The sequence below is a fragment of the Trachinotus anak genome, unplaced genomic scaffold, assembly GCF_046630095.1.
Source record: "Trachinotus anak isolate AG129_WGS33_773 ecotype Australia unplaced genomic scaffold, CSIRO_AGI_Tana_v1 ptg000005l, whole genome shotgun sequence".
NCBI classification, from domain to species: domain Eukaryota; kingdom Metazoa; phylum Chordata; class Actinopteri; order Carangiformes; family Carangidae; genus Trachinotus; species Trachinotus anak.
The window spans coordinates 23,775,951-23,801,155 of NW_027273856.1; the positions used below are offsets into that span (position 1 = coordinate 23,775,951).

Genomic DNA, 25,205 nt, shown 5'->3' on the forward strand with positions numbered 1-25,205 from the left:
CATGGGCTAAAGCACTGCAGCAGGATTATGAGGAATGAGATGTTTGGTTTGTGCCAGATTGAAAAGCTCTGATGAGTAATGAACCACATTCAACATTAAGATGGGATGGCCTTCACCAAACACGTTTCTCAACTCCCTCTGGTTTTGACAGTTTGACCAACATGCTGATCTAACAGATCTTTACTGGACACACTAACTGGGGTCATTTGTGCTGGTTTGGAAAGAAATCGCATTTGTATGGACTTTTTTTCTGGCCTTGTTGCCGCAATTAAACTTATTTTTGAATGATCATACACTATGTAATAAATACCATGATGAAAACTGTTGAAAAGCCTGACATGACATTTATTGAGTGGTGTAAACAAAAGATTATTCCTGCAGTTGTCTCACCTTCACATTTTAGCCATAAATGACACTCCTGTTCACACAGTCCTCTGCTTTACATCTTACCAGATAAGACATTTCAACTGCAATTATTCATTTTATTAAAAAAATATATATACATAAGGAATCTTTTTATGAGACAACCGCAGCTCTCCTTTCTGTAGATGCACCGACATAACTGACCTTCTCTACTATGTCAACATGTTCATATCCTGTGCGACAGGGAGCACAATAAAAGCGACACCTGTGCAATATCATGTGAGCCAATTCGATTCAACAGCCATTCGACCTTTGTCAGGTTTATTACCTTTTGATGAGACACTATCTGATAGCAGTTGATTTAACCGTGTGGTCATTTCTGAGCCAAGTGTTGCAGCATGGGATTACTTTATATTATTGCCCAGATGTTGCTGTTGTGTCTCTCACCGATAAAAATTAAAGGCTAGGTAAGTAATTGCTGAGTAAATTATAATAACGGCCTATGTTTAACTTTTGGCCCTTTGCTCTGTTTTCAGTCTGCACGATTATTTTCCTCCCAGCAGTTTATTGTGACTCGTCAATCTCCTGGAAATGTTCAGATTTTCTGAGGAATTTCTTCTTGAATTTCCAAACAGGTCTAAATGAGTACAGAAATATCATTATCAGTACTTGATCACAAGTTTCACAATGACAGGAAATGGGAAACATTCAGATTTAAATACTCAACATGGTGTGTTTCAGTGAACAGGCATTCATGTACAGTAGTATACATCATGATATTTATTTTTATATTGTTTGAATTATGTGCTTGAATTGATAACAGATGTAATACAAAAACATTTCACTCAAGTTGAGTATCTGAAACACATCTAACAATTCATTATCCACACCATTGTAAGGCTTCATCATAATTTATAGAAAATGCTTACAATTTTAACATAATGTGTCTGGAAAGTATAGATATATAAAATGTTTTTACTAGCTGGCCGACCCTCTCGTCTCATCATCCTCACATTTCACACATGCTACTTTTGACAGATTTGAAAGAGTAACGAGTTTTGATTTGCATTACAGTATTTTTTCTATTTTTTCTGCATTAAAACCTATAAGACACATTTCATATTTACAATCATGTTTTAAATTCTGAACAGATATTTAAACCAGTAAGTTACCTCTCACAAATGAGAACAGTTTACATCAAATGAAATTTGTCAGAACTGACTGCAACCATAACACGAGGCTTGATATTTGTAGACTGTCCAGTAAATCTCCCATTTACTTTGGTAAGAGTACCCACCCTTTTTTCCATGATGGCCTGAGTTGTACCATCTTCTATTTAAATTTACCAACACGCATTCACAGGATGATGACTGTCCGAAGAACCAATGGCTGCTGCAGGTAGTGATTTGTGCAAATGTTATTTCTAACTGACCGTCTGATTTAAGGTAAATGTGTAAACAGAACCAGAGCATTTACAGTCCACTAAGGAGCCACAGGCTTGGCTAAGTTGGCCCTGACTCTTGCTTGGTCCACAGCATCCAACATGTTCTTGCTGTCCATTGCCAGAGTGTGTGCCGCAGCCAGCAGCTGTTTCTTACACTCCTCCTTCAAAGAAGTGATGGCGTTCTGCTGCGCCAGACGCATTTTACTGATCAGCTCTGCCATGTCGTTGTTCAGCAGCTTCTGGGTGCCCTCGATCTGGTAAACAAACAATGGATTTGAACTCATTCATTCCAATATTTTACAGCGGGCATACACAAAATGAGCACAGTAACAATGTAGGACGATGAAATTAAATAGAAATAAACACTATCTTTATGAAACTTCTAAATGTTATATATAATACACACACACACACACACACACACACTGAATAAACAAGCAAAGCATCACATTTTAAATTTCTATACCCTCTCTGATAAATTGAGATGTATTTAAGTTGATAACCACTTTGGGTGTTCTCAGTCAGAAAAGCAAACATCTTTGTGTTTGAGTTTGAAGAGGTATCCTGTCACTTTCTGATTCAGGACAAGCAGAGCGACTAGCATGGAGAAAGAAAAGATAAACAAAAAAAAGGACGCAGAGAGATGAGAAAACAGAACAAACAAGCAGAGGATGACGTAATATACCTCGGTCCTGACCGACTCGTGTAAGGTGGGCAGTATATCATCCACACTGCGAATCAGATCTCGTAAAGCCATCCCCACAGACTGGGGGCAGAGATCAATACAGAGAATTAATCAGCTGCTCGACTCAGGAGGTTAATATTTGATTTGACGTCATAACACATCAACACACTATTCAAAAATTAAATTAAAAAACAAAACAGAAATGTTTCATATTGTACCTTGACAATGGTGATATATTCATCTGGCTGCAGTTCAGGGATGTCATTCTTGAGTTGAACGACAACTTTGACCAAGTCCATGACGGACTTATACACTTTGTCATCAGAGCGGTCCAGTTCAGCTGTGGGCGCAGGCTGAGAAAGAGGGGAATGATGTGTTTTTCAGAAATTAAAATACTCGTCCTCATTACTTTAAACTGGACACTATTTTAAATGACATCAGTGCCCTTTTCACTGAGGGGTAATTAAACTTTATTTTCAAATGTCTGGGTTCATTATAAATTCTTTTTATCTAAAAATCAAAGCTGATAAAATTAAATGGTCTTTTCAGTGAGATGAAAAGATATTACAATCCAAAAAAAAATGAACTGATATAATTACCTGCGCTGTGAGCCGCGGGGGCTTCTCTGGCACTGCTGTGAGGCAGGAAGATGAACGTTATAAGAGGCAGAGAAAAAGAAAAGAGAGTCAGGAGGATTAAGGGAGAAATAATAGTCTCCAGAATTAATTTAATGTGAATTTCTTTGAGGACTTACCATTCTCTGTGTCAGCTTCAGAGGCCTGAAAAGAATAGACAAAAAAAATCTCATGAGGACTAGAAAATAAATCCTGTCCAGACTGACTGTAAGTGTAAAGACATTAAACAGACAGTATAATGCAGAGAGGTAATCCCTGTAAATAGTTAGTTAATTTCAGGCCAGTTTTTTGGGATTTAATTTAGATTCCAACAAGGAAAAGTAAGATCCCCTTTCATATTGTATCTCTGTGATAACTACTACAGTCATTGTGATTTAAATTGTATTATTTTTGGTGTACTTCAGTCGGCTGTTTCCTAAATTTCCCCGAATGTTTGAAAGTTTGACAACACAAAAAACTATGTGTTGCATTGATATGTGACATGATTTATGATTGTACTGGATTGTTGTAAATAAATAAAAAGTGCATCATTTGATATATTTGTGATCAGAAGACCAGAAGAAGAAGAAAAAGGAAAACATGCATTATTTTTAGGTGCCATTTCTCTTATGTGATTTTGAGTATTTAGATATATTAAACATAATTAATATTATATATTAATATTGTCTAACATATAGACCAGTAATTGTAGCGGTTCTTCCTTTTTACTGACATCATTGCACTTCCACTGCTTTGATTTCCACTTTTAATAATCAGGCTTATTTTACTGTTGCTTCCTGAAGTTTTTTGTAGCGGAATATTTTATATTTTATATTTATATGTATATGGAGAATATATATATATATGTTATATTTTATGACTCCTTTGTTATTGCACTGAAACCACATAAACTACTACATGATGCTGACTACACCTGGTCACTTGTCCAATAGGAATAAGGTGAATATGCCTCCAAAGACATTGGACAAACCATCTCATATGTCCATGTATTTTGAATTCAAATTTAGTTAATTTAAATATTTTTTTAATTTTAAAACGATTCTTTCTTTTAATTTGAGTGTAATCATAGTGTGTATAGACAGATACCTACCACTGGGCTGGAAGGATCTTCTGGTCCCATGGGGTCCTGTAAAAGAACAGGCAGGTTCATTTTATAGAATATGGATGTGGACCCTCTCTTTGGAACTGTTATCAGGGGAACATTCAAGTTAAGACTAGCAGGTCGTCGGGAGTGAACGAGTGGGTTGGTATAGTTTAATGATGCCTCGTTCAGCGTAGCCTCCAGGGCCACGTTGATTTCAGGAGCGAGAGGACACAGAGACACAGAGAAGGGGTTGACAAAAGTTAATGATGCTCTGTTTCCCACCAGGAGTTTCTCCTCCTTCTGCAGCCACTTATTATCCTCCATCATCTGTGCCTTCTGCTGGCGGAGAGTGTCCTGCATATTGCGTTTCTCCCTCTGCCACAGGCGCTGGGCGTCCTCCCTGCTGTTTGGTTCCACTCGGGGAAACTCGTTCTCCTACAAGAGTACCAGGGAAATGTGATGGGGGATTAATCGCACACTATATTTGTCTTTTTTGAATCTCTTGATGCAAATGTTTGAGTATTGTAGGTTTATCTACATATGAACAATGCGAGAAAACTGACACACAAACAGAAGCTTAAACCTTTAACCTAAGGGCTCAGTGTCTCTTACCCCCATGCTGCGACGGCGAGGGGACCGGACAGGCAGTGCCAAAGTGTTCATGGAGTCGACAGGGGACTGATATTCACATGGGCTGGCCAGATCAGGTGAGCTGGCACACAAAGCCTCATTCAGCTGCACAGATAAACACACACACACACACACACACACACCACACCAATTACATACATACAAAACATTTTTATTTATTATTTTTTAGTATTTTTTTAGGCGAAGTCTGTGAGCTTCAAGGGAAACTGGCATCTTTAGAGGTAATTTTTGTACATTAATGATAATAATACCTGAATGTGTAGACCAATACTGAGCGTGTTTCCAAACCGCCCTGGTTTCATTCTTGAAGGCTACAGTAAAGATAAAAAGATTTTTTTTTTTAAATTGTACGTTTGTGTTAAATTTGAACTGTGTATGACTTTGTACCATAAAACAGTGGCTGAATGTTAAAGGGATTCATACCTTGGGAGGAGGCTCATTGAAGTTGAACTTGGGATCAAAATATTTAGTGGAGCGTGCTCTGTCTCTCTCTCTCTCCACTTCCTGCTCCTTCTCCATCTTGTGGACATCACTGACAGATTTAAGACGACAGTTTAGTCTTTGCACACACCTAATGGGCTGTGTCAACAGTTTGTTTTCAGTATTATTTTATAATTCTCCTACACAAAACTAGCTCTTTAAATTAACACGATATTGAATCAGTGTAACTATCACTATGAGGTTTTGTCTTGGTTGTTTATGAGTCAAAGGAAACTGGCAATTGAGAATAGAAAAACATTTACTGATGAGAAAAACACTTAACATTTATTTATATTAAGTTCTGTGGGTTATTTCATCATACATCAACACTGAGGAGAAAACTGTAACCGAAAGGTCACCACCAGATTCAACTTGTAAACATGGCCTGACTATCAGGGCCTAAATTCATTTTTATTCTGTGCAGTCAGTCACTTTGTAAGAGTACAGCTCTAATACAGAAATACCTGATCTTGACCACCAGCTCAGTGAACGTGGGTCTCTCTCTGGGGTCGTAGGACCAGCAGCGGGTCATGAGTGAGTAGAGAGCAGGAGGGCAGTTGTCTGGTTTGGGCAGCCGGATGCCCTGCTCCAGTTGGTTGATTACGTCTCTGTTCTCCAGCCAGAAAAACGGCTGCTGCCCACGACTCAGTATCTCCCACATACATACAGCTGCGGAGACAGACAAATACAGACACAAAGACTTGGCCATACGTTCACCCTGTAATTTATCCTTCATGATGAAATTCAGGACTACACAGGCACATTTTCAGCAATAAAGATGTAAATCATAAGGAAAGACAAAAGAACAGCATGAGGACCAACACAAGACCGTGATGCAATGCACAGCTTTTTCTGAATAAAAACTTCAGCCCTAATGTAATTGTGTTGTTGCGACTGGATAAATAAACAACAAATCACAATTCTTTTTATTATTGATTAATCTGCCAATTATTTCTTCAATCCATAAAAAAAAAAAAAAAAAAAAAAAAAATTGTGAAAACAGCCCGAGAAAATAGCGCTGGATGATGCCTTCAAATGTATCTCGTCTGACCGACAGTCCAGAACCCAAAGATATTTAGTTTACCATTAAATAAGACAGATGAAAAACAGAAAATCTTCACAACTGAGAAGCTGAAAGTAGAAAATGTTTTTCTTAACGATTTATCAATTAACACAATGCTCTTTCACTCCTTATTTCACTCTTTCTTTACATGAAACAACACTTTGCAGGTAATGTTTCATATATGGTTTTACAAACATGTACAATTGAACTGAACTGAATCTCCTGTGTCTCTACTTTTTACCATATTACCACCATCTTCTGATACACTTCACCTAAACTAAGTATTTGGACTCATCATAATCACATAAACTAACCTTAAACCATTTGTTGTATAGAATATGCTTCCTGTTTCCTGAAAGGCAATATGTACAGATTGCCATGTTGTTTATGATAGTTCACCTTTTCTCTCATCTTTTTTTTCCCTTTGAAAACATGAACCATAAATATGTTATTTATTTCCTGAAATCTTTTGCTATAGAAAAAGACATTCAAATAGACACTTGTCACCACCTCCCTGTATACAATCCAGCACTATGGCAAAGGGCATATGGGTAATAAAGACCATTAGGATTGTTTGCAAACCCAGGACCTAAATGTAGTTGTGATATCAGTTCAAATAATTGTTACATCATAAAATCATGCCGTGCCTGTTTGGGTTGATGATTAACCAGCCACCTGTCTTTTGCCACATGTGAGTGTTATGTGCTTTCTTACTGTCTTTCTGTGTTGTGCACCCAACCCCCGAACTGTGTTTGCACTAAGCTGTTGTGTGGCTCACCAAACATCCAGACATCACTGGCCGTTGTGAAACGTCTGAAGTTGATGGATTCTGGGGCCATCCACTTGATGGGCAACCGAGTAACAGACGCTGCAAAGAAATAGATGTTAGTGTTTTACACTGTAAAGATGCTCAGTCTTCATTTTTGAAAAGGAACATGAAGAGACATTGTATGCATATTTTTGTGTGTAAGGCTGTTCTTCCATTTCTGCCAAGAGTATTTTAATTTGGAATTTCACAACAACAAATGTGCATTTTTGATGAATAACGATATTTTTCAGTTATGCGAATTAAAAAATTCCAGGTCAAACAGGCATGAGCACACAGTTGGGAATATTGATAAAATGTGGTCACCACTTGTTTTGCGCAAATCTTGTGTCTCTTTCAAATATTATTCAGTTTAATCTGACATTTTTTTGTGCAGCATCCCTCAAACGCTGCTACTGTTGTTGTAAATATGTAATTTTTTCGTATCTACATATTTTGTATATTATTATATTGTTATTATTTATCTTCCCAAATATTTGTTATTGCAGTTTCTTGCAGCTTTCCTGTTCTCTGCACTGCCACTTTGCTGCTGTAACACTGTGAATTTCCCCACTGTGGGACTAATAAAGGTGATCTTATCTTATCTTATCTTATTTTAATGTGAATTGTATCAGAATTTATACATTAAGGTGACTCAAAGAAAAAAAAAAAAAAAAAAAAAGATAAAGTCAGCTTTTAATCTCCCAGTTCGCCTCTGTTACCTTTGTAGTATTCTTCATCCTCGATGTACCTCGACAGACCAAAGTCTCCGAGCTTCACACAGTCTGGACTGGCAACTAGCACATTCCTCACTGCGATGTCTCTGTGAGAAGACAGAAAGAAAGGTGAAACTTTATGTAGGTGCAGGTGGAGATGAGGTAGATAAGAGATGATTAATGCAGATAATACAAGCAGAATTTGTAAAGTAACCTGATATTGCACATTATGACTGCATATTATGGGTAGAGCAGAGTGTCTCAAACAGCTCTTAGCCCTCACTGACTGAGTTCAAACTGCCTCTTAGTTACTGCAGCACTACAATAACTGTAGCACAATATAATACAAAGAGAATCTTTACATTTTCCACGCAAGCAAAAACTAATTGTCTTTGTCTGTGTTTGCACTTCACGGGAGATTGAATCCTCAAGTGGCTGTTTTGCTGCCTGAAACCTTTTGATAACATTCTGCAAAAATGACAAGTGAAACAAGGTTTTCTGTCATCTCAAGTCAACTTCCTGTGATGTTGTCTAGTATGAATATTTCAAGTTTAAAAGAAACAGTTGTCCATTGTCACCAGATAATATGACTTTACATGGAGATGCTTTTTTTATGGCTCCAAATCAATGCTGCCAACATCCCAAACTTTGTCCTTCCAAAATCCATCAACACGAATAACAATTCACCCTTTTCCTCTCCATCTCAGTGAATTAACACTGTCCAGTATCTCATGGTAATCACAAGATTAGTGACCAGAAAGTTGTTTTATAGCGGCAACAAAAAACCAAATTTATAGAATCAACTGTACTTCTGTCTGAAGAGGTTAGACCATTACAGCAGAGACATACTGCACTAACACCATGGCCTTGGCTCTCTCCATAACATTTTAAGAGGCTTGATAGTCAGGTTTACAATAAACATAAAATTTTTAAATTAAATTTCTGGCTTTTTATGCACTGTAACATTTATTTATTTATCCAATTTTATTCCCTCTCATTTCATTTCTGTGTTCTCTTTCATTTCATTCTTTTTAAAATCATATTTATCTCTCTTTATGTATTACCTTGATTTTCCTATCTTGTTATAATTCCCAAATCTGTCTTGTGTGAAGCACTTTTAAATTTAAATTGACTTGTTGTCTTGCCTGTACTTTGGTGGCCGAGTTCACTCTGTGATTTTTCTCTTTAAACAATTTCATGATTCATTAGTTGTTTCCTGTATAATGGTGAGCTAAAACTTGTCAGTTAAATAGACAAACTCATCTTTTTAATACAGTATATTTTGGTTTATTAACTTTTTGGATGATAGGAACAATAACAGTGTCACCACTCCTGAAGACAAAGAAAAAATATTCCCTCACCTGTGCACCAGGTTGACCCCTTCCAGGTAGACCAGGGCTTTGCAGATCTGCAGGCTGAACAGCACCAGAGTTGTATTTGTCAGCTTGTTCTGGTTCTGAGTCAAGTAGTTTCCGAGCTGCAACGACATCAACGTTTAAGTTTAAGGACAGGAATTTACTGAGTCTACATCAGCACAGACATACAGCATCTCTGTTACACTTTGTCTTTGTCTTGCAAAACGATCTAACTGCACCAAAATCAGACATAAAAAAAACATCAGTTCAGTTATGACTGAATTAAATATAAAATATATCATGAAATCGTGGCTGGCACGAACCTCTCCGTACTGATAAAGCTCCATGACAATCCACACAGGATCATCCTCTATGATCCCAATCAGTTTGACGATGTGGGGATGATCGAGGTTCTTCATAATCACTGGCAAATACACAAAGTGTACAAACTTTAATGTTATTCTCAAAGTACCGTAATTAATGTCACTCTGTTATTTTCATACACTTTACCTGCTTCACTCATGAACTTCTCCATCACATCAGGTGAACAGTCTTTGCAGGTTTTCACAGCCACATTGATCCTGTCTCCATCCTGTTCAATCAACAAACAAAGAGACACTGATTATGTAAAACATTTGAATGGATAGCAATCATGCAAACAGCACAATGTGGAGAAAACCAAGCCTGTTTGTATGTTTAAAGTGAAGATAGTTCTTCGGTTGATAGTCTGTAACTGATTTAGCAATAATCTTTTTTTTTTTTTTTATCCTTTTTGCTGTCATACATACATACACACACACACACACACACACACACACACACACACACACACACACACACACACACACACACACACACACACACACACACAAACACAAGTGAGATACACTTACAGGTTTTTTGTAAAATCCATCGTAGACTTCCCCAAAAAAACCCTCACCAAGAATCCGGCCAAGAACAATGTCATTTCGGTCAATCCCATACTTCACAACTAGAGAACAAAATTTGTCAAAGCTCAAAAGTGAGTTTATACTATAGTTATTCTGCAAAAGTAATGACAAACACAAACTTTGGACAAACCTGATTTCGGCCTTTCATCAAGAATCTCACAGTAAATATCAGATCCTGCAAATACAAAAGGAAGAACTTCAATATACTTTTCACCAGATAATTACAGAAACATTTGGCTGTTAAAAATGGAAATTAATACAATGGTGGTTATGTAATACTTTGAAAACTGTCAGCTCACCCATACTGTGTCTGACCGAGCTGGTGTCTCTGCTGCTCCAGAGAGAAGACAGAATGAGAGAAAGCCCGGGTCATAAATTTATAAATTATGGCTCCTCAGAGCAGTGACAGCATGATTGAATAAAACAGCCCCTCTCATCAATAAATAACTTTTCATTTCATATTACAACCAAAAGGAATGAGTACAGCTTGGACTCTGCAGCTATACTGAGACACAAATCATCTAAAGTCATAAAATAGCCAGAATCCACTCACCCTGTGGGAATCTCAGGTAGGGAACTTCGTGCATTAGCATCTAGGATAGACATTAGTTGTGATAATTTCAGTTAATTTTAAATAATACATTTCTCAAAGACTTTAATCAAGCTTTAATGTAGCTGACTCATACGCACCTTTATTTGGTCGATAGATAACAGTATCATCTGTTTCAGTTTCCAAGCGGCAGTATCCGTCAATAAGGTCCATCATGTTCTCTGCCATAGGGACTGTGGCCACGTTGATCGATAGACGCTATAAGGAAAGATGGAAAAAGGACAGTGGCAAGGCACATATTACATTTCCTTAGCCATCATTCTCTAGCTATTTTTAACACTGTAAGGAAAAATGTTACATAATAGGTAGATTGTATTGTTGTGGTACTTACTTGTCTAGCCCCCTCTATGTCCAGGTTTAGGAGAGCCTTGCCGTCGCTCTGAGATAAGCATTGTACTTTCTTGATCTGTTTGAAGTCGGCAAGAAACACGGCCTGAGGCACAAAAGAAAAGGAATACAATACATTAAATTATGATGGGGCTGATTATATTTGCAAGACTGTGTGAGATACATAGTGATGTTTCCACTGATGGCTGCTATCAATGTCAAGAGATTTCTTTGCAAAATATGTCTAGACATGATAAGGTGGTGTGACAGAAAATCTGAATTTGTTTATCCCACCAAACTTTGAGCATCAAAAATGATATTTTCAGATATATTTATACTTTTACGGAACAGTTGAACATTTTAGGAAATATACTTTCCAAGAGTTATATGTGAAAATCGATGTCACTCTCATATCTGTGCTCTAAATATGAAGCCCCAGCCAGAAGGCAGTTAGCTTAGCTTAGCATAAAGATGGAAAACAGGGCTCTGACAAGTGACAACAAACTCCAACTACCAAAATTTCTAAAACTCACTAAACAACATGTTATGTCTTGTTTGTTTAATCCATGCAAAAAATGAAATGCGTTGTGATTTTACAGGGAGGGGGGGCGGCTATGTGTCAGACTATTTCTTGGCCAGGAGCAGTTGCCAGGCACCCAGGGAGACTTCAAGAAGTAAATGTCAATCAGTGAGCTTTTTATCTTAATTTTGGACAGAGCCAAACTGGCTGTTTCAAAAAGCAAATAATTGGTTTTCCCGTAAATCCCAACTATTCCTTTCACAAAAATCTGAGAACAAGGCCAATCAGATATATAACACAACAGTATGATGAAAGGTCAGAGGCCTCTCAAGAAATGCTGAAATCTTCACCATGCTTACCGCTGCATTCTTCTGTGTGCGTTGGCGAATGCCTCTCCCACCGATGACCAACTCCACTGACAGACTCCAACCTTGCTGTTGACAAATGAGAATGATTTAGGGCCCTGTATTTGTGGAATTGTGCCAAGCGCACTTTGGTATTTTCCTGGCCAAGTGTACTAGGAAGTGGGGTAGGATCAGAAAGAAGACATTATCACATGATACAGGAGGGCATGTTAGCGGTTGTGACAATCATGGTCAATCACGTTCACTAGTTTCAAAACACAGGACATTCCCCATTATTCCATATTATGTTTGGGAATACAGTACGGAGCTTTTCTCAGAGGAACATTGTTGTTGTCTGGGATGTTAAAATATGAATAGAGTAGCTCAAATATAGTGTCTGGAGCAGATGGTGTCTCTTGAAGGAATTATTATCATCATGTTTTCTGGTGTATTTATCATACAATGATTCATAACCATCTGCCGCTAAATACCATTGCAGTGCCATATGTACAATAAAGGCAGAACTAAGAATGCTGTCTAGTTTTTTTTTAATATTGTACTCTTTATTTCTGAAAAATTATTGCTGACAATCTGGTAAAGAAACAGCTGCCCGCTTTATCTTTATATTGCAACATATTGTGGTATGATAAATTAGGATTTTAAAAATAAGGCTCCAGTTGTTACTTCAGCCAAACTCATTAAAAAGAATATGTCGATGGATGGGGAGGGGAGAGAAACAGGAGGGAGGGATTTATTAGTGAAGAGAGAAGTTTTAACTGATCTATGATATTGTATTTCCTGTTAGAGACTGGAGATGGAGGAGATACTCGCTGCCTTCAGACAGCTGTAAAGAGACTCAGCATAGTAAAGGAAAGGCAATATAGACTACCTGCAAACTGTTTTGGATTACAGAACTAATGAGAACCACTTATCATTCTTTGTTCTGTCCAGTTGGTATTAATACCAGTCAAACAGAAAAACTTGACAAACATGTCGGAAAAACAGAAAAGAAAATTGGGAAGAAAAGAAAAAGATGAATAAAGAGGTTCCATGACCTTTTCTGCTCTGAGCAGACTGGATTTGCGTCACCACACCCTTTTCTCCCACCAGAGAACACAGCAAGTCAAGATACCAAACCAGTGCAGTCGAGGAAACAGCCTCAGTGTGCAGCAGAAAGATACCAGCTCACACATGCAGCACTGCAGCTTGGGCTGTGTGCCAGCACGAAAAGAGAGGCCTTAATGTTTGTACTGTTAATATGAACGAGAGTAAATCCATGTTTGGAGCTCCTGAAATCCACAACAATGACAATAATAGGATTTAGGGGAAGGAAGCATCAGTATCAGCAACAGGTTGAAGATAATGGTGTCACTCACCACTAGCTCACATGGGAAGACCTCTTCATCATAGTTGACGAAATCTTTGAGGGTCTCAAAAAACTTGACCATGCAGTCGTCTTCCTTGAGCGTCGCGTACTGTTGGAACGTTTGCTGAATCAGCTTCCGTAGCTGCCTCGACTGGATCACAACAGGGACACTTGAAGTTGTTGTTATTTGTACATGACAAAACACAAAACTAGGTCAAAACTTAGTACATGACTGGACCGCGTATGTAACTGGGTTGAAAACTGTTGTGGAACCTGAACAACTGATATTGTTACGTTATTTTAGTGATCTGTGTTTTAATACAGCCTAATTCCCAATGAAGCTGCTCTTGTTTACATGTATTTCTATTTCTGATGTCAGACAACAGAACAAGTATGAAATAGTGACTGAAACGCTGCCCATGAACGCCACCGCATTTAAAAACCGTGACGTCATCTGACAAAATCACCAAACACATAACATAAAAACAAAGACTGCGCTGTGATTTTGGCCATATTCACTTTAGAATAAAGTTTAAAAAGTTAGAAGTGACAGAATATCTTTCTTAGGGTGTTTTCCCATTTAGTCATTTTTAAACAAACCAAACTCAGTCCTCCTAAAGTGGACCAACAGAAAAGAGACTCAGATCTTTTTGCTGTTTTAGCACTGTGGGTTAATTTGAAAGAGGATACAGTTCTCTTTATGGCCCACTTCAGCTCTGATGGAGCCTCAGTCCTCTTTCTGTTCCTCCTAAGCTCTCAGACCTTTACTGCTTTGGAATATGGGTAGCTGTCACTTGGAACAAGGTGGCTGCTGCTACACGTGTCTTATCTACATTCCTGTGGTATTTGTCTAAATAAGTAATACTGTATTACTAATTTGGTAAAATTAGTAATGCAATATAGTATGTTGTGTATATAGTCTATAGTCTACTGAGACCTTCACTACTACTCATACTACTATACTACTATATGCTGTATATTCGGTTCGCTTCAGAGGGGTCTGTCTGTTCATATGTGCGTAAAAAATGCTGACTAATCGCTCTGAGTTCATTTTGAAAGCAAAGGGACCATGTGTGAAAACACCCTTATTTTATCTCTCACACAGCACACAGCCTCTGTCTGGTTAACAAACCGCTGCTCCAACTCTCTGCCTCTCACTGCACAGGGTACACGCATGTTCCTCTTCCTCATAGGGCAATGGCAACACCCCTCTATGGAAAGTAGCTAAAGTTTGTCCAAAAAGTTATTATGAGTTCTTGTTTTTGTTATAAGGCTGGTCCCTGCTATTGCGGTCCAGCCAAAAATTAGTTGGTGTCTGGTCACTCAAGGTTAAGATAGTTTACCTTCATGCTGTTAATCAGTTGTTGAGGAAAGAAAAGGTCCAGGCCAACTTCTTTTCTTCATTTGTAAAGACAAATAGAGGAACACACACACATGAATACTGCTACACAATGAACACATCACAATGTTCCTAATGTCAAATACTGGTGGTCAAGTTGCTACCAGGCATTTCTAACATTATCCATTTGGGAATTAAGAAGGGTTTAGAAAACTAAAGGCTCATTTTCAAAATTAAAGTTATAAAGTTAGGAGAAAATACAAACTTACTCTAGCAGCTCAAAGTTTGACTTCTTTTCTAAACCTTTTGCATTCATGTCTTTATAGAACCTCCTGTGAAAAGAGAGTAAAAAGAAAGCATGTAAGTTTGTGCAACATCAACAATAAGTTCATTTACAACCTACTCCTACCTACACTACCCCACCCACTATCTGAATATTGTTTCTCATCTGTCTTTTTTAATCTGTATTTTTTACGGCACTAAAACACAAAGATGAGAATACGCAGAGTGCAACACAGACACTGAAATATAAAGTTAACCAACTCAATCACCTCACAATTCAACAAACCATTCTTAAACAAACGGATTAACATTGTTTAACCAGTGAGAGCGAAAGAATGCAGAGACTCACCTGATCTCCAAACAACCGAGCTGCAGTGCCATCCCATCACTGACTTTACTGGCATGATACTGCATATAATCACTACGCACCTGCCATAAAGTTGAACAGAGAAATCAGATCTGCCACCATATACACCATTAACACTGGATTATTGCAATACTGTAAAAATCATTTGGATATGATGGCAAAATTGAAATTGCTACATATTTTTTTTCCATGTTTCCACTCCCGATCACAGAACCTTTTCATATTTGACAGTACCGGCAAACAGCACAGCTTCCATGTACTGCTAAATGCTGTAAGGTGGTGATTTTTATAATTATTATTATTAATTATAAGCACTAAAGGTTTACATTGTTGTGAGTCAATTTGTTTGAATCAAGAGGAGTGCCACCTACAGGAACCCAAACTTTATCAACACAAAACCAGTCACGGGAAAAGCCATCACTCTACTGGACAGTGCAGTGTGAGAACACCACTTCTTATTGCCAATTTTCCATTGATCTACACCAGCGAAAAAGTTAAAAAATAAAATACACTGTAGCTTGTTACCTGCTGGTAGAAATACAGCAACGTAGATCTGTCGTCTTTGAACTTTTCCAGGAAATTGACAGGAACGTATCTGATCCGCAGGTCATACCTGTGTTCAAGAAAAAGCCATTGGAAGTTTATCAAATGCAGAGCTTTAATTTCGCACACTATATATATATCTCTCATAACATTCAAACTTTAGACAAAAACAAGAAAAAAAATCATCCTCGTAATCCGTCTGTACCTCCACTCAGCCTCCACATGATGGCTCTCGTAGCGTTGCTCTACCTCTCCGACAGTCAAATCTGGATGCAGCCAGTGGAGTTCTTCAGACTTCAAGTGTTTCAGCAGGAGACCGTAGGATCCTGTATGTGTGATGTTCGGCCCCAGTCGACCGCTCACAAGAATCGAACGAATGATGGCCTGAATGAGAGACAATCAGTAAAGTTCAAAAGGCCTCATTCAAATTTGCATGGATTTTTAGTCATCATTGCCAAATGTTACACTTTGTGGTGGACACTAAGTTTATGAGGTGAAACAATGGCAATATCTTTTTTTTTTTTTCTTCTTTTGCTTAAGGTTTATCAAGTTTTGTACAAAAATATTTTCTCCAGCTCAGGTACAAATAAACATCACACGACGCTTCAAACTCGACAGATCTTTTTTGATTTGTTATAAAAACAATATAAGATGAACTCTACAGTTTCTCTCTTCAACACAGTCCTCTGACACATCATCTCCCATCCCCATATTTTGTTGATGACTCTCACCCTAATCTGCCAGGAGCTATCACATTTGACCAGCTTGAAGTTCTTGCCCAGGTTGTTGTTGGTGCAGAAGCACACTTTGAGGATCTTGACAGGCCCTCCATCCCCAGCGAAGTGTGATTCGGGGCTGGGCTCGGTGCCACTTTGTCTTGGACTGGGCACCTTCCAGGACAGGGTGTCACCGGACATCACCTCGTACATTTTCAAGGTTGGGTTGGCGACATCATAACCACAACATCCTTTCAACAGACAAAGGAAAAAAACTGGAATTTAGATGCAATGTGAATAGTAATGTTTTGACAGTGTCAACCATTTAGTTATTTACTTTACTGTATAAACTGGAGCTGGTTTTTAAATTTGCAATCCAGGTAAAGAATATGTTCAAATGTATAGTTTATTGAGCGAAGGCCTGTGATGAGACTACTGTGTCTGTAACATGAGAGTACACGCTGTTCTGTGACTTGCTACAGCATAGTACTACAGTCATACTGTACTTCAAATTCATGCTGTGATCTTACGCCATGTGGTATCTGACTCACATCATTTGATTCTGCGATCTGCTGATTACATTCCTTCCTAACCATGGTTTCAAGTGAGGGCCTGTGTGAGTCATGGAACAAAATTGTGACAGTGCAGAGACTTGTATCATCAATATCAACAGGGGAAAACCGCTTAATATTTCACTTTCTTACTCTTCAGGCAAACACAGGCGAAATCTCGATACTTGACTGTTGAGAACACAATGTGGGAGTGACGGCCTGTGGGAAACTACCTGTCTGCAGGTTACAACAACATTTATTTAGTAAACTGGGACAACACTCACCGGAAACCAAACAACAGTGGATGATGACTAACCGACCGCATCTTAGCTCTGGGCAGTTATGCAACCTGTGTTGATTTGTCCTACATGTAAGAGTGAGGTGAAAAATACTCCAACTGTGGCAGGGAAGCAGCTCTTTGTGTTTCTCAAAGAAACAATTTGATATTTTGGGAAACACTCGCTTTATTGCCGAGAGTTAGACGAGAAGACAGTCTCGTGTGTCTGTTCAATATTAAACTAAAGTCAAGAGATGTTAGCTTAGCTTTGCGTAACGACTGGGAACATGGGAAACGGCTAGCCAGGCTGAAGGTAATAACATCTGCCTACCAGCACCTGTAACGCTCATTATTTTACGCACTGTATGTCATTTGTTTAATAACAAGGTCAAAAGTTTTAGAACACCCCCATTTTTCCAGTTTTTATTGAAATTTCCGCAGGTGGAGTCCAGTGAATAACTTTTAATGATACAAAGATAAGCTGTAAACTGTCAAAAGTTTTTTAAAAAAAACAAGTTTAATTCACCAAATATTATAAATTATGGAAATTTCATAAAAAACAGGCCCAACTTTCCTGCAACATCGGAGGTAAATGAAGCCTTGAAAGTTCATGCGAACAGGTTTCCAAACTTTAGCTGCAGACTTGTAGAACCCTCTACAACCCTGTACAAAGGTGTTGTATTTGTACAACATGTTTGGATAAACTGCGCTGCTACACCCTCCACATAGGACAATAGTGTACTGCAGGAATTAGCACTGTATATTTATATCATGATGGTGAGAAAAAGGCAGGAAGGCAACTTTCTGAACAGTATTTGATCTGTATTATACGAAGGACGTCACAACTGGCTGTGGCCCGGGAGGTAGAGCAGGTCGTCCACAAATCGGAAGGTAGGTGGTTCAATTCCCGGCTCCTCTATGCTTCATGTTGATGTGTTCTTGGACAAAATACTTTACCTCGATTGCCGCTGATTTGTCATTGGAGTTTATATGTAGTGAACATGTTGTGTGACTGGGCGAATGTGGCTTGCAATGTAAAGAGCTTTGAGTGGTCAACTAGAAAAGTCCCATTTAAGTGCAGTCAGTTTACCTTTTCACCATGTACGAGAGCGTGTTTGGCTGCTGGATGAGCCAAAATTTTGATGAAATTTACTTAAAAAGATTATTTTAATCCTGTTTGTTAAATCTACAATTGGTTATTTATTATATGCTTTAATTTCAGAAACTCTGAGACATTAAACTACACAAAGTTCAATAAAAACTGGGAAAAAGGAAGCGTTCTAAAGCTTTTGACCAGTAGAGTCTGACTATTTCTTGTCACTGATAGCTGTGACTGCGAGGTCATTTTACACTTCTGTTTTTGTAATTGACTAAACAAACAAGATACAGTTTTACAGCTAGGAATCTTTGAATGTGTCAGGAGGTGGATTTTGTTACATGCAGACAGTGTCAGCCGAGCAGCTTCCCCCTGTTTCCAATCTGCATGCGAAGCTCCGCTAACCAGCTACACATCTAAATATTTACTGAACAGCCATGAGAGAAGGGTTGATCTCCTCATCTGACTCTTGGCAACAAAGTGACTCAGTGTAATTCCTAAAATGTCCTACAACACCTTTAAGACAGGAGAAATGCATGCCAGCAACAGGAGAGTCTGCTCAAGCCACTTAGGTTTAAACAAACATGGTGACGGATAGTGAACATCATGAAAAAAGAAAACTTCAGCGCACAGCCACAGTCAAAGCCGCAACTAAACACCAGGAAACAGTCGTTTCAATCGTCTTCAGCGTAGGTGAAACACACTTTGGTAGAGCTTTAAGGTTACACCTCACACTGACAAAGGTATCAACCAACTAATGCATCAAATAAAAAAGTCAATAAAATACATCCAGAGTTGCTCTCACCTTACAAACCCAAACTCCGCACCGCTCATGTTAACATCCTGCTCTGTTAATCAAAAATCTGAGGGCATATTGACTCAGCGAGACTCCCAGTAAGAGAGAGCTAAATACTTAAAAGCTGCCTTGACAACACATTTTGTTGAGAGTTAGAGATTTCCCTCAGTTACCCACCTCACAGCAGTGTCCGTCAGTAAAGTGCCTTTTAGCTGTCACAACATGTTTTCTCATAAATGAAGCTCCTCGCTGTTAGTCCGCTGTGAGGGAGCTCTGCTAGTTTCTCTCAGGGCTTTCCGTCGCTGTTGGACAGGATTGTGTTTTGTTAGCCTGAGGCCATGAATTCCCCAGCAGGGCTGAGTGTGGGTGTGGGTGTGTTTGTGCGTGAGTGTGTGTGTGTGTGTGTGTGTGTGTGTCTGTAGTGAGAAAGACAAAAAAGGAAAAGAGAGAGAAGATGAGCCTGCAGCATGGCCGGCATGTTGCACCATCACCTGGGTGTGGGAGGCCTGACAGAGGTGATTGAGGAGAGGGTGAAGTTTAACACCAATGCTAAGTAAAAAAAAAACATCTATGGATTAAAGTATGTGGAGGACTGGATATAAATATATTCCTGAGCTAAAGTGGAAGCAACAGCGTGTAAACACAGTGACATACATACATTACGAACTATCAAAATATTTTGCATGTATTACAGTGCACCTCTAAAGGGAAATGAGGAATGACAGAAAAAGATGAGTGGTGATCTGTCAGTAACTGAGCTGTTACATACAATAGATAGTGAAGGGCTGAAATGATCAACTATGTGGAACAACAACAGAGAACAAACTGGGGAGGACGAGGAAAGAAAAAGTCTGAATGATGAATGACACCATGAATAACACTGGTCGTGATGAAGCTCTGTCAGTGTTGAATCCCTGTGACCTCTCGTCCAGTTCAGGTAACGAGTGGGTGAGACTTTTTTTTTTTTTGTCTGGTTTTAGTCTTTGACGTTTAAACACTAAAATGCAGAACAATGGGACATATATGGTGAAGAGCTGCATCTGGTCTGAATAGAGCTGTGTTCAAAGTCTCAGTCTGACACACACCAGAACGTGTCTGATGCACCGAGTATCAAAAACTGCGAAGTGCCACACGGTGGGATCAAATTACAGCTGAAACGAAGATGCTATCTTGCACTTTTTGGAAAATCATGATTTTCACTATTTTCTGACAGTGATTAATTGCAAAATTAATCAGCAGATTAATTGATAAAGGAGCCCTGGACTGGTCAGATTCGTATATGTTTACTTATTCTTAATGGCATTTTTTCAAATACAAAATATATCATATCAATCATGTTCAGATTTAAATTTGGACTCTTTTTCTGCTTGCTGCTTGTGTTTAGATGTTTAATATTCGACACGTTTGGCACATTTTATTAAATACAACAAAAGAGCTTTGTAAGAAAAAATTGTGTCAAATTTAAAAATTTTAACAATACCCAGTCCAGGTGCTCTCATGTCTTTAATGTGATCGCTTCCTTTCATCTTATGAATACTGCGAACCTGCTCAGGTAAATCAAGCCACGCTAATAGTGTAATTTTGTGGGACAGGAGTCGACCAATTACTCTATAAGCAGGGTGGTCTTGTCAGGTAGAGCTCTTCCAAAAAACAAACAAATATGAGACGCAAAATAATACACTGAAAAAAAAGACCCTAATTAAAACCTCTGACAGCCATGAAATCCTTTCTTCTGCTTGTTTTTAACAGCACTCAAGTTTTTTTAAGTGAATAAAAGCGACAGTGTTGTTGCTTCTCTCACACACTGTCATGCTGGCACTTGAGTTGTTATGGTAACAACTGTTCCCGAGGGAGATTTTTATCTCAAACTGTGACCGTGGTCGAATGAGCAAACTCTGTCAACGCTCAGCCACAACAAACGCTGCAGCGGGACACAAAAACATGAATATTTATCCAGATTAAATGCTACTCCCGCACATTACTGTTGTCGTTCCTCTGTTTCTAAGCTCCTGCGTCTCGCTCCAAATGGACAGTATTTACTGGTGCGATGCCAGAAGGTGAATGGCAGGGACTGATTCTGGGTGAGAGACTGTGACAAATGAGAATGAAATTCCACAGGAGCTGGTGGAGAGGCAACAAATATCGACAAGGCTGCACATGAGGGACCTGAGAAGAGGCTGTTACAGAAAGACTGGAGTCATTTCACAATACAGTCTTCTTTAGGAGATATAATTCCCACTGCACACAGCTGGGGAAATGTGTGGAAAAAAAAAAACTACCACAATAAACCACAACTCTCAAGGTGTAATTCCTCCAGGAATTAAAAGCTTGACAGACCAACAATAAAAGCACAAGGTCAAACACGGCCTCTCTGTCCGTGCATCATGTGCTCTGAGATCTTCACCCAGATAATTACAGTTGTTGACATACTTGATGTCAGACTATCTAACTAAGGCTATGCTACTATGATATTCAGTCCATTCACAAATTTCCAGCTGGACAGACAAGTTGTATAAATGTCAAACAATGTTTGAGGTAATGTAAAAACATAGTTTGTCCATCAGGAAACACAGAGAACTTGATTTTTCTTCTGTAAAATGTCCCACTCACTTTGTATCTTGGTCATAAAAAGGAACAAAAAAAAATCTAAAGAATTTGAATAGTTATGTGATGCGTTTATGTAAAAAATATACTATCGTCAGATATATCAATATCTGTATCAACCACAAAAGTCCGGTGCTGGTCACATGTTCAACTCTCTGACTGTTTTATCAGTAAACTGCACAGTGGCGCGGTAGAAGAGACGCGGCCACTGTCATGACATGCGCCACGTACAGTGTTATCATATGGTGTTTCTGTGTAATGACATCGGAAAACTGTCAGCAATCAGTTCTTGGAAATCACATCGAACTCATGCGACCTTCTCAATATAAGAGTCTCTACCAAACTATATTTTCTTTTCAAGTGTTATTTGAAAAAAGGAAGTCTTCGAGATAAAAATCTGATGTTTGGTGAAGGAGCAGTAAATGTGGTGAATTGCTGACACATCATCAAACGGTGTGAAAACAGCCACTTCTTCTCTTATAGAGGCCAAGTTATGCTATAAATGACTTTTTTGAAGACGCAGCTGTTACGAGAAGCTTCTCTTCCTGGTCGGCGCCTGTCAACACAGGCAGACATTCAGACAGGCCTGCTCTCTAAACACTGTTGTGCTGAGGGTCTGCATATTGCAACGTCATGACCCCAGGCAGTGGAATGTGGCAGGCTGCGGCCTCACCTGCACAGACATGCTTCGATAATGAGCAAAGTTCTCTCCCTCTCTCTCTGGGAGAAAATGGCAGTTTGTACTTCACATAGTGAAAATGCAAGTATTCAAGCCTCAAAGCCAAGTTCCACACTATGCACTGTCCCACAAACAGTAAAAAAAAAAAACAAAACTCTTTTTTAAAGGGGGAAGACACATGTTGTTTATAACCAGTTTAAACCAAACATCAGGACTTTTCCCAGATCACATCATCTTTAGAAAGCAGTTCCAGCTGTTTATATCATTAACCTCTTTAAATGTGGGTCTATGCAGCCACTTGATGGTTGCAGTGGGTCACTACGCTGACCTCATCATGAAAGAAACACTTGTGCTGAAATAAACATAAACATCCATACACATGTTTACGATCTTACCTGGCTCTGATTGAATCCTCTGGACAGAAAGCGTTATTCCTCACGGAGAGCCCAGGCCCCACGGTTTGTGTCTCCCTCCGTGCGCCGAGCAAGAAGGCGGCAGGTGGCCACTCCCTCACCTCTGCAGTCCTGCTCCAAGGAGGGCCCACTTCCTTATTTCATGCGTCTGACTTACAAAGAATATGGCGGACTGCCTCTGAGACAGACGACCACAAGAGAGTGGTTTGGTTTGTTTGTTTGTTTGTTTGTTTGTTTGTTTGTTTGTTTGTTTGTTTTCTTTCAGATGCGCGGATGGTATTGAAATGTTATGGTAAATTTCAGAACTAGTTGCAAAACTAAAAAAAAAAAAAAAAAAAAAAAAAGTCGTAATAACTTATTTGAAATGACTGCGCTTACAGAACAGAGTGAATTACCTCACTAATGCCCTGAAGAAATACGAGTCCTTCCGTACATTTGATTTGAGTTTTAGTGGTTCGCCTCTTCTTTAATTTCCCACTGAAAACAGTTGATGGCGATACAGTGATTACACCGTGTGGACAGCAGAGGGAGCTACAAGCTAAAGGAAAAAAAATCGTTGACTTGAAAGGTCAAGCCGTGTTTAACCTTGTATATTACAGGTATATTAACACATAATTCAAGTCATGACTGAAAAATAATAACCAGTGTTTTGCATGTGTTACAAATTTAGTCACAAAATGTTTGTAAAAGTTTACTAGAGTGCAACATTTACAGCAAAAATACAGTGAGAAAAGATGTAAGTTATGAAGGGAAGACGTCAAGACAAGTAGGATTTAAAAAAGAGACGTAGAGGAGCGTACATCACGGATAATGCTGTGATGCTGGATGGTCGAATAAGTCTGAGAGACAGTTGCTCTCATATAGCCACAGTTGCGGTTCTGGCCAAGTCACAAGGCGGCCAGATAGACAGTGACATCAAATACACTAATGCAAGTTTGGTTTTTGGTTTGAGAGTTTATGGATATGTTGTTGTTTTTGAAGTCAAGGGCCAGTTAACAATGTTTAACACATGAGTCTTTAAAATGACCTTTCTCTGCACCAAACAACATATATGTATCTATTCAATCGACACATTTATTTCATTTTATCAATTCAAAACATTTTGCTGTAGGTATGGTCCCAAAACAGCTTTTATTCTGTCTTATTTTGAAAGTAACTTCTTTGTTATTGGCTGTGTATTAAAATTCACTTACAATTTAAGTACAGTATCCTACTTCTTCCACCACTACACTTTAGAAGTACTCGCTAAATGATGTCTATCAGCTTGATTGCCAGGGTATAGAATAAACAGACAGTCAGACACAACACAAAAACATCAAGGCGAAACATAACTGTGCAGCCTGGTGTTGCTTGAATGTTTTTCATTCTGTCATCATATTATACACCCACAACGACAGAATAACTAGAATAACAGTGAATCATATTATTAGCTCCTTCGCTGCTCACTGCCATAACATATCTAATACCTCTCCCTCAACACCTCATTTCCCCTGGAGAGGGGCTCAGAAGACACCCTGCATGAGCATGCCACACAGCCACCTGTGTGCCCCGAGTTTATGTGTCTAAATGCTGGCACAGCTCCATACAGGGAGGTGGCACCCGGTGTGGGCACAAATGAAGGAGGACGGGGGTGTGATGGTGATGATTTAGGAGTTTTAGGGAAGGAGGGGCCTTAAAAAGTCAGTGTTAATGATCACCAGCGAACAGTGAAACCGTTGCATCTGTGAAAGCTTACCACTGCAGTGCCCATGCCTGCTACTGTCTCAATGCATACAAATCCGAGCTTGACCGGCAGCTGTTGTGGATTCTTGCCCTTGACACAGCTCTGGTCTGCTGGGGGGTGGGTGTGGTTTGGACTTGTTCTGCCCCAGACTTGAACTCCCGTACAGCTGTCACTGTTCCACACAGCTATGCTGAACACCCTGGCACAGAAAGGAGCAGTGGATGCTACAGTGAAAGAAAAGGGGGGACTGAGTGAAGAAAAGATGCTTCTGACAAGTCCAGAAATCAATTCAGTTTAGATATATAGTAGCATGTGTTTAGAAATATGCAAAGAAGACCAAAAATGTACAATGTGTGTCAGTGAAAATGACCCTTCTTTAAAAATATTTGATGTTGGAGTCGAAAGACAGTTTCTTGATGCT

At 39.0% G+C, this 25,205-nt stretch overlaps 1 protein-coding gene across 2 annotated transcripts; it reads right to left on the reverse strand.

Moving 5' to 3' along the window:
* Positions 1–1,120: 1,120 nt before the first annotated feature.
* Positions 1,121–23,526, reverse strand: ptk2bb (protein tyrosine kinase 2 beta, b). 2 transcript variants are annotated; one of them, XM_071479127.1, is made up of 31 exons: positions 23,044–23,526; positions 16,661–16,896; positions 16,135–16,313; positions 15,912–15,999; positions 15,369–15,448; positions 15,007–15,069; positions 14,742–14,796; positions 13,409–13,549; positions 12,048–12,122; positions 11,173–11,274; positions 10,922–11,039; positions 10,785–10,824; positions 10,531–10,562; positions 10,362–10,406; positions 10,175–10,272; positions 9,792–9,873; positions 9,605–9,705; positions 9,288–9,403; positions 7,933–8,033; positions 7,184–7,273; positions 5,807–6,011; positions 5,286–5,394; positions 5,114–5,173; positions 4,824–4,946; positions 4,494–4,646; positions 4,218–4,253; positions 3,247–3,271; positions 3,092–3,126; positions 2,711–2,845; positions 2,493–2,573; positions 1,121–2,061 (listed from the first exon to the last, which is right to left on the reverse strand). In XM_071479127.1, exons 2-31 carry the CDS (start codon positions 16,856–16,858, stop codon positions 1,846–1,848), a joined length of 2,982 nt encoding a protein of 993 aa, XP_071335228.1. In that variant the 5' UTR covers positions 16,859–16,896; positions 23,044–23,526; the 3' UTR covers positions 1,121–1,845. The 2 variants fall into 2 exon arrangements, with proteins under 2 accessions (XP_071335228.1, XP_071335229.1); XM_071479128.1 differs by lacking the exon at positions 23,044–23,526 and adding an exon at positions 19,543–19,723.
* Between the last annotated feature and the right edge of the window lie 1,679 nt (positions 23,527–25,205).

Excerpts from the sequence above, each read along its gene's own strand:
- ptk2bb (XM_071479127.1), bottom strand. The coding sequence starts at position 16,858 with ATGTACGAGGTGATGTCCGGTGACACCCTGTCCTGGAAGGTGCCCAGT. Across the intron at positions 10,273-10,361 it reads TGATGAAAGGCCGAAATCAG|TTGTGAAGTATGGGATTGAC; the intron begins GTTTGTCCAAAG and ends TTTGTTCTCTAG. Across the intron at positions 7,274-7,932 it reads GGATGAAGAATACTACAAAG|CGTCTGTTACTCGGTTGCCC; the intron begins GTAACAGAGGCG and ends ATTTCTTTGCAG.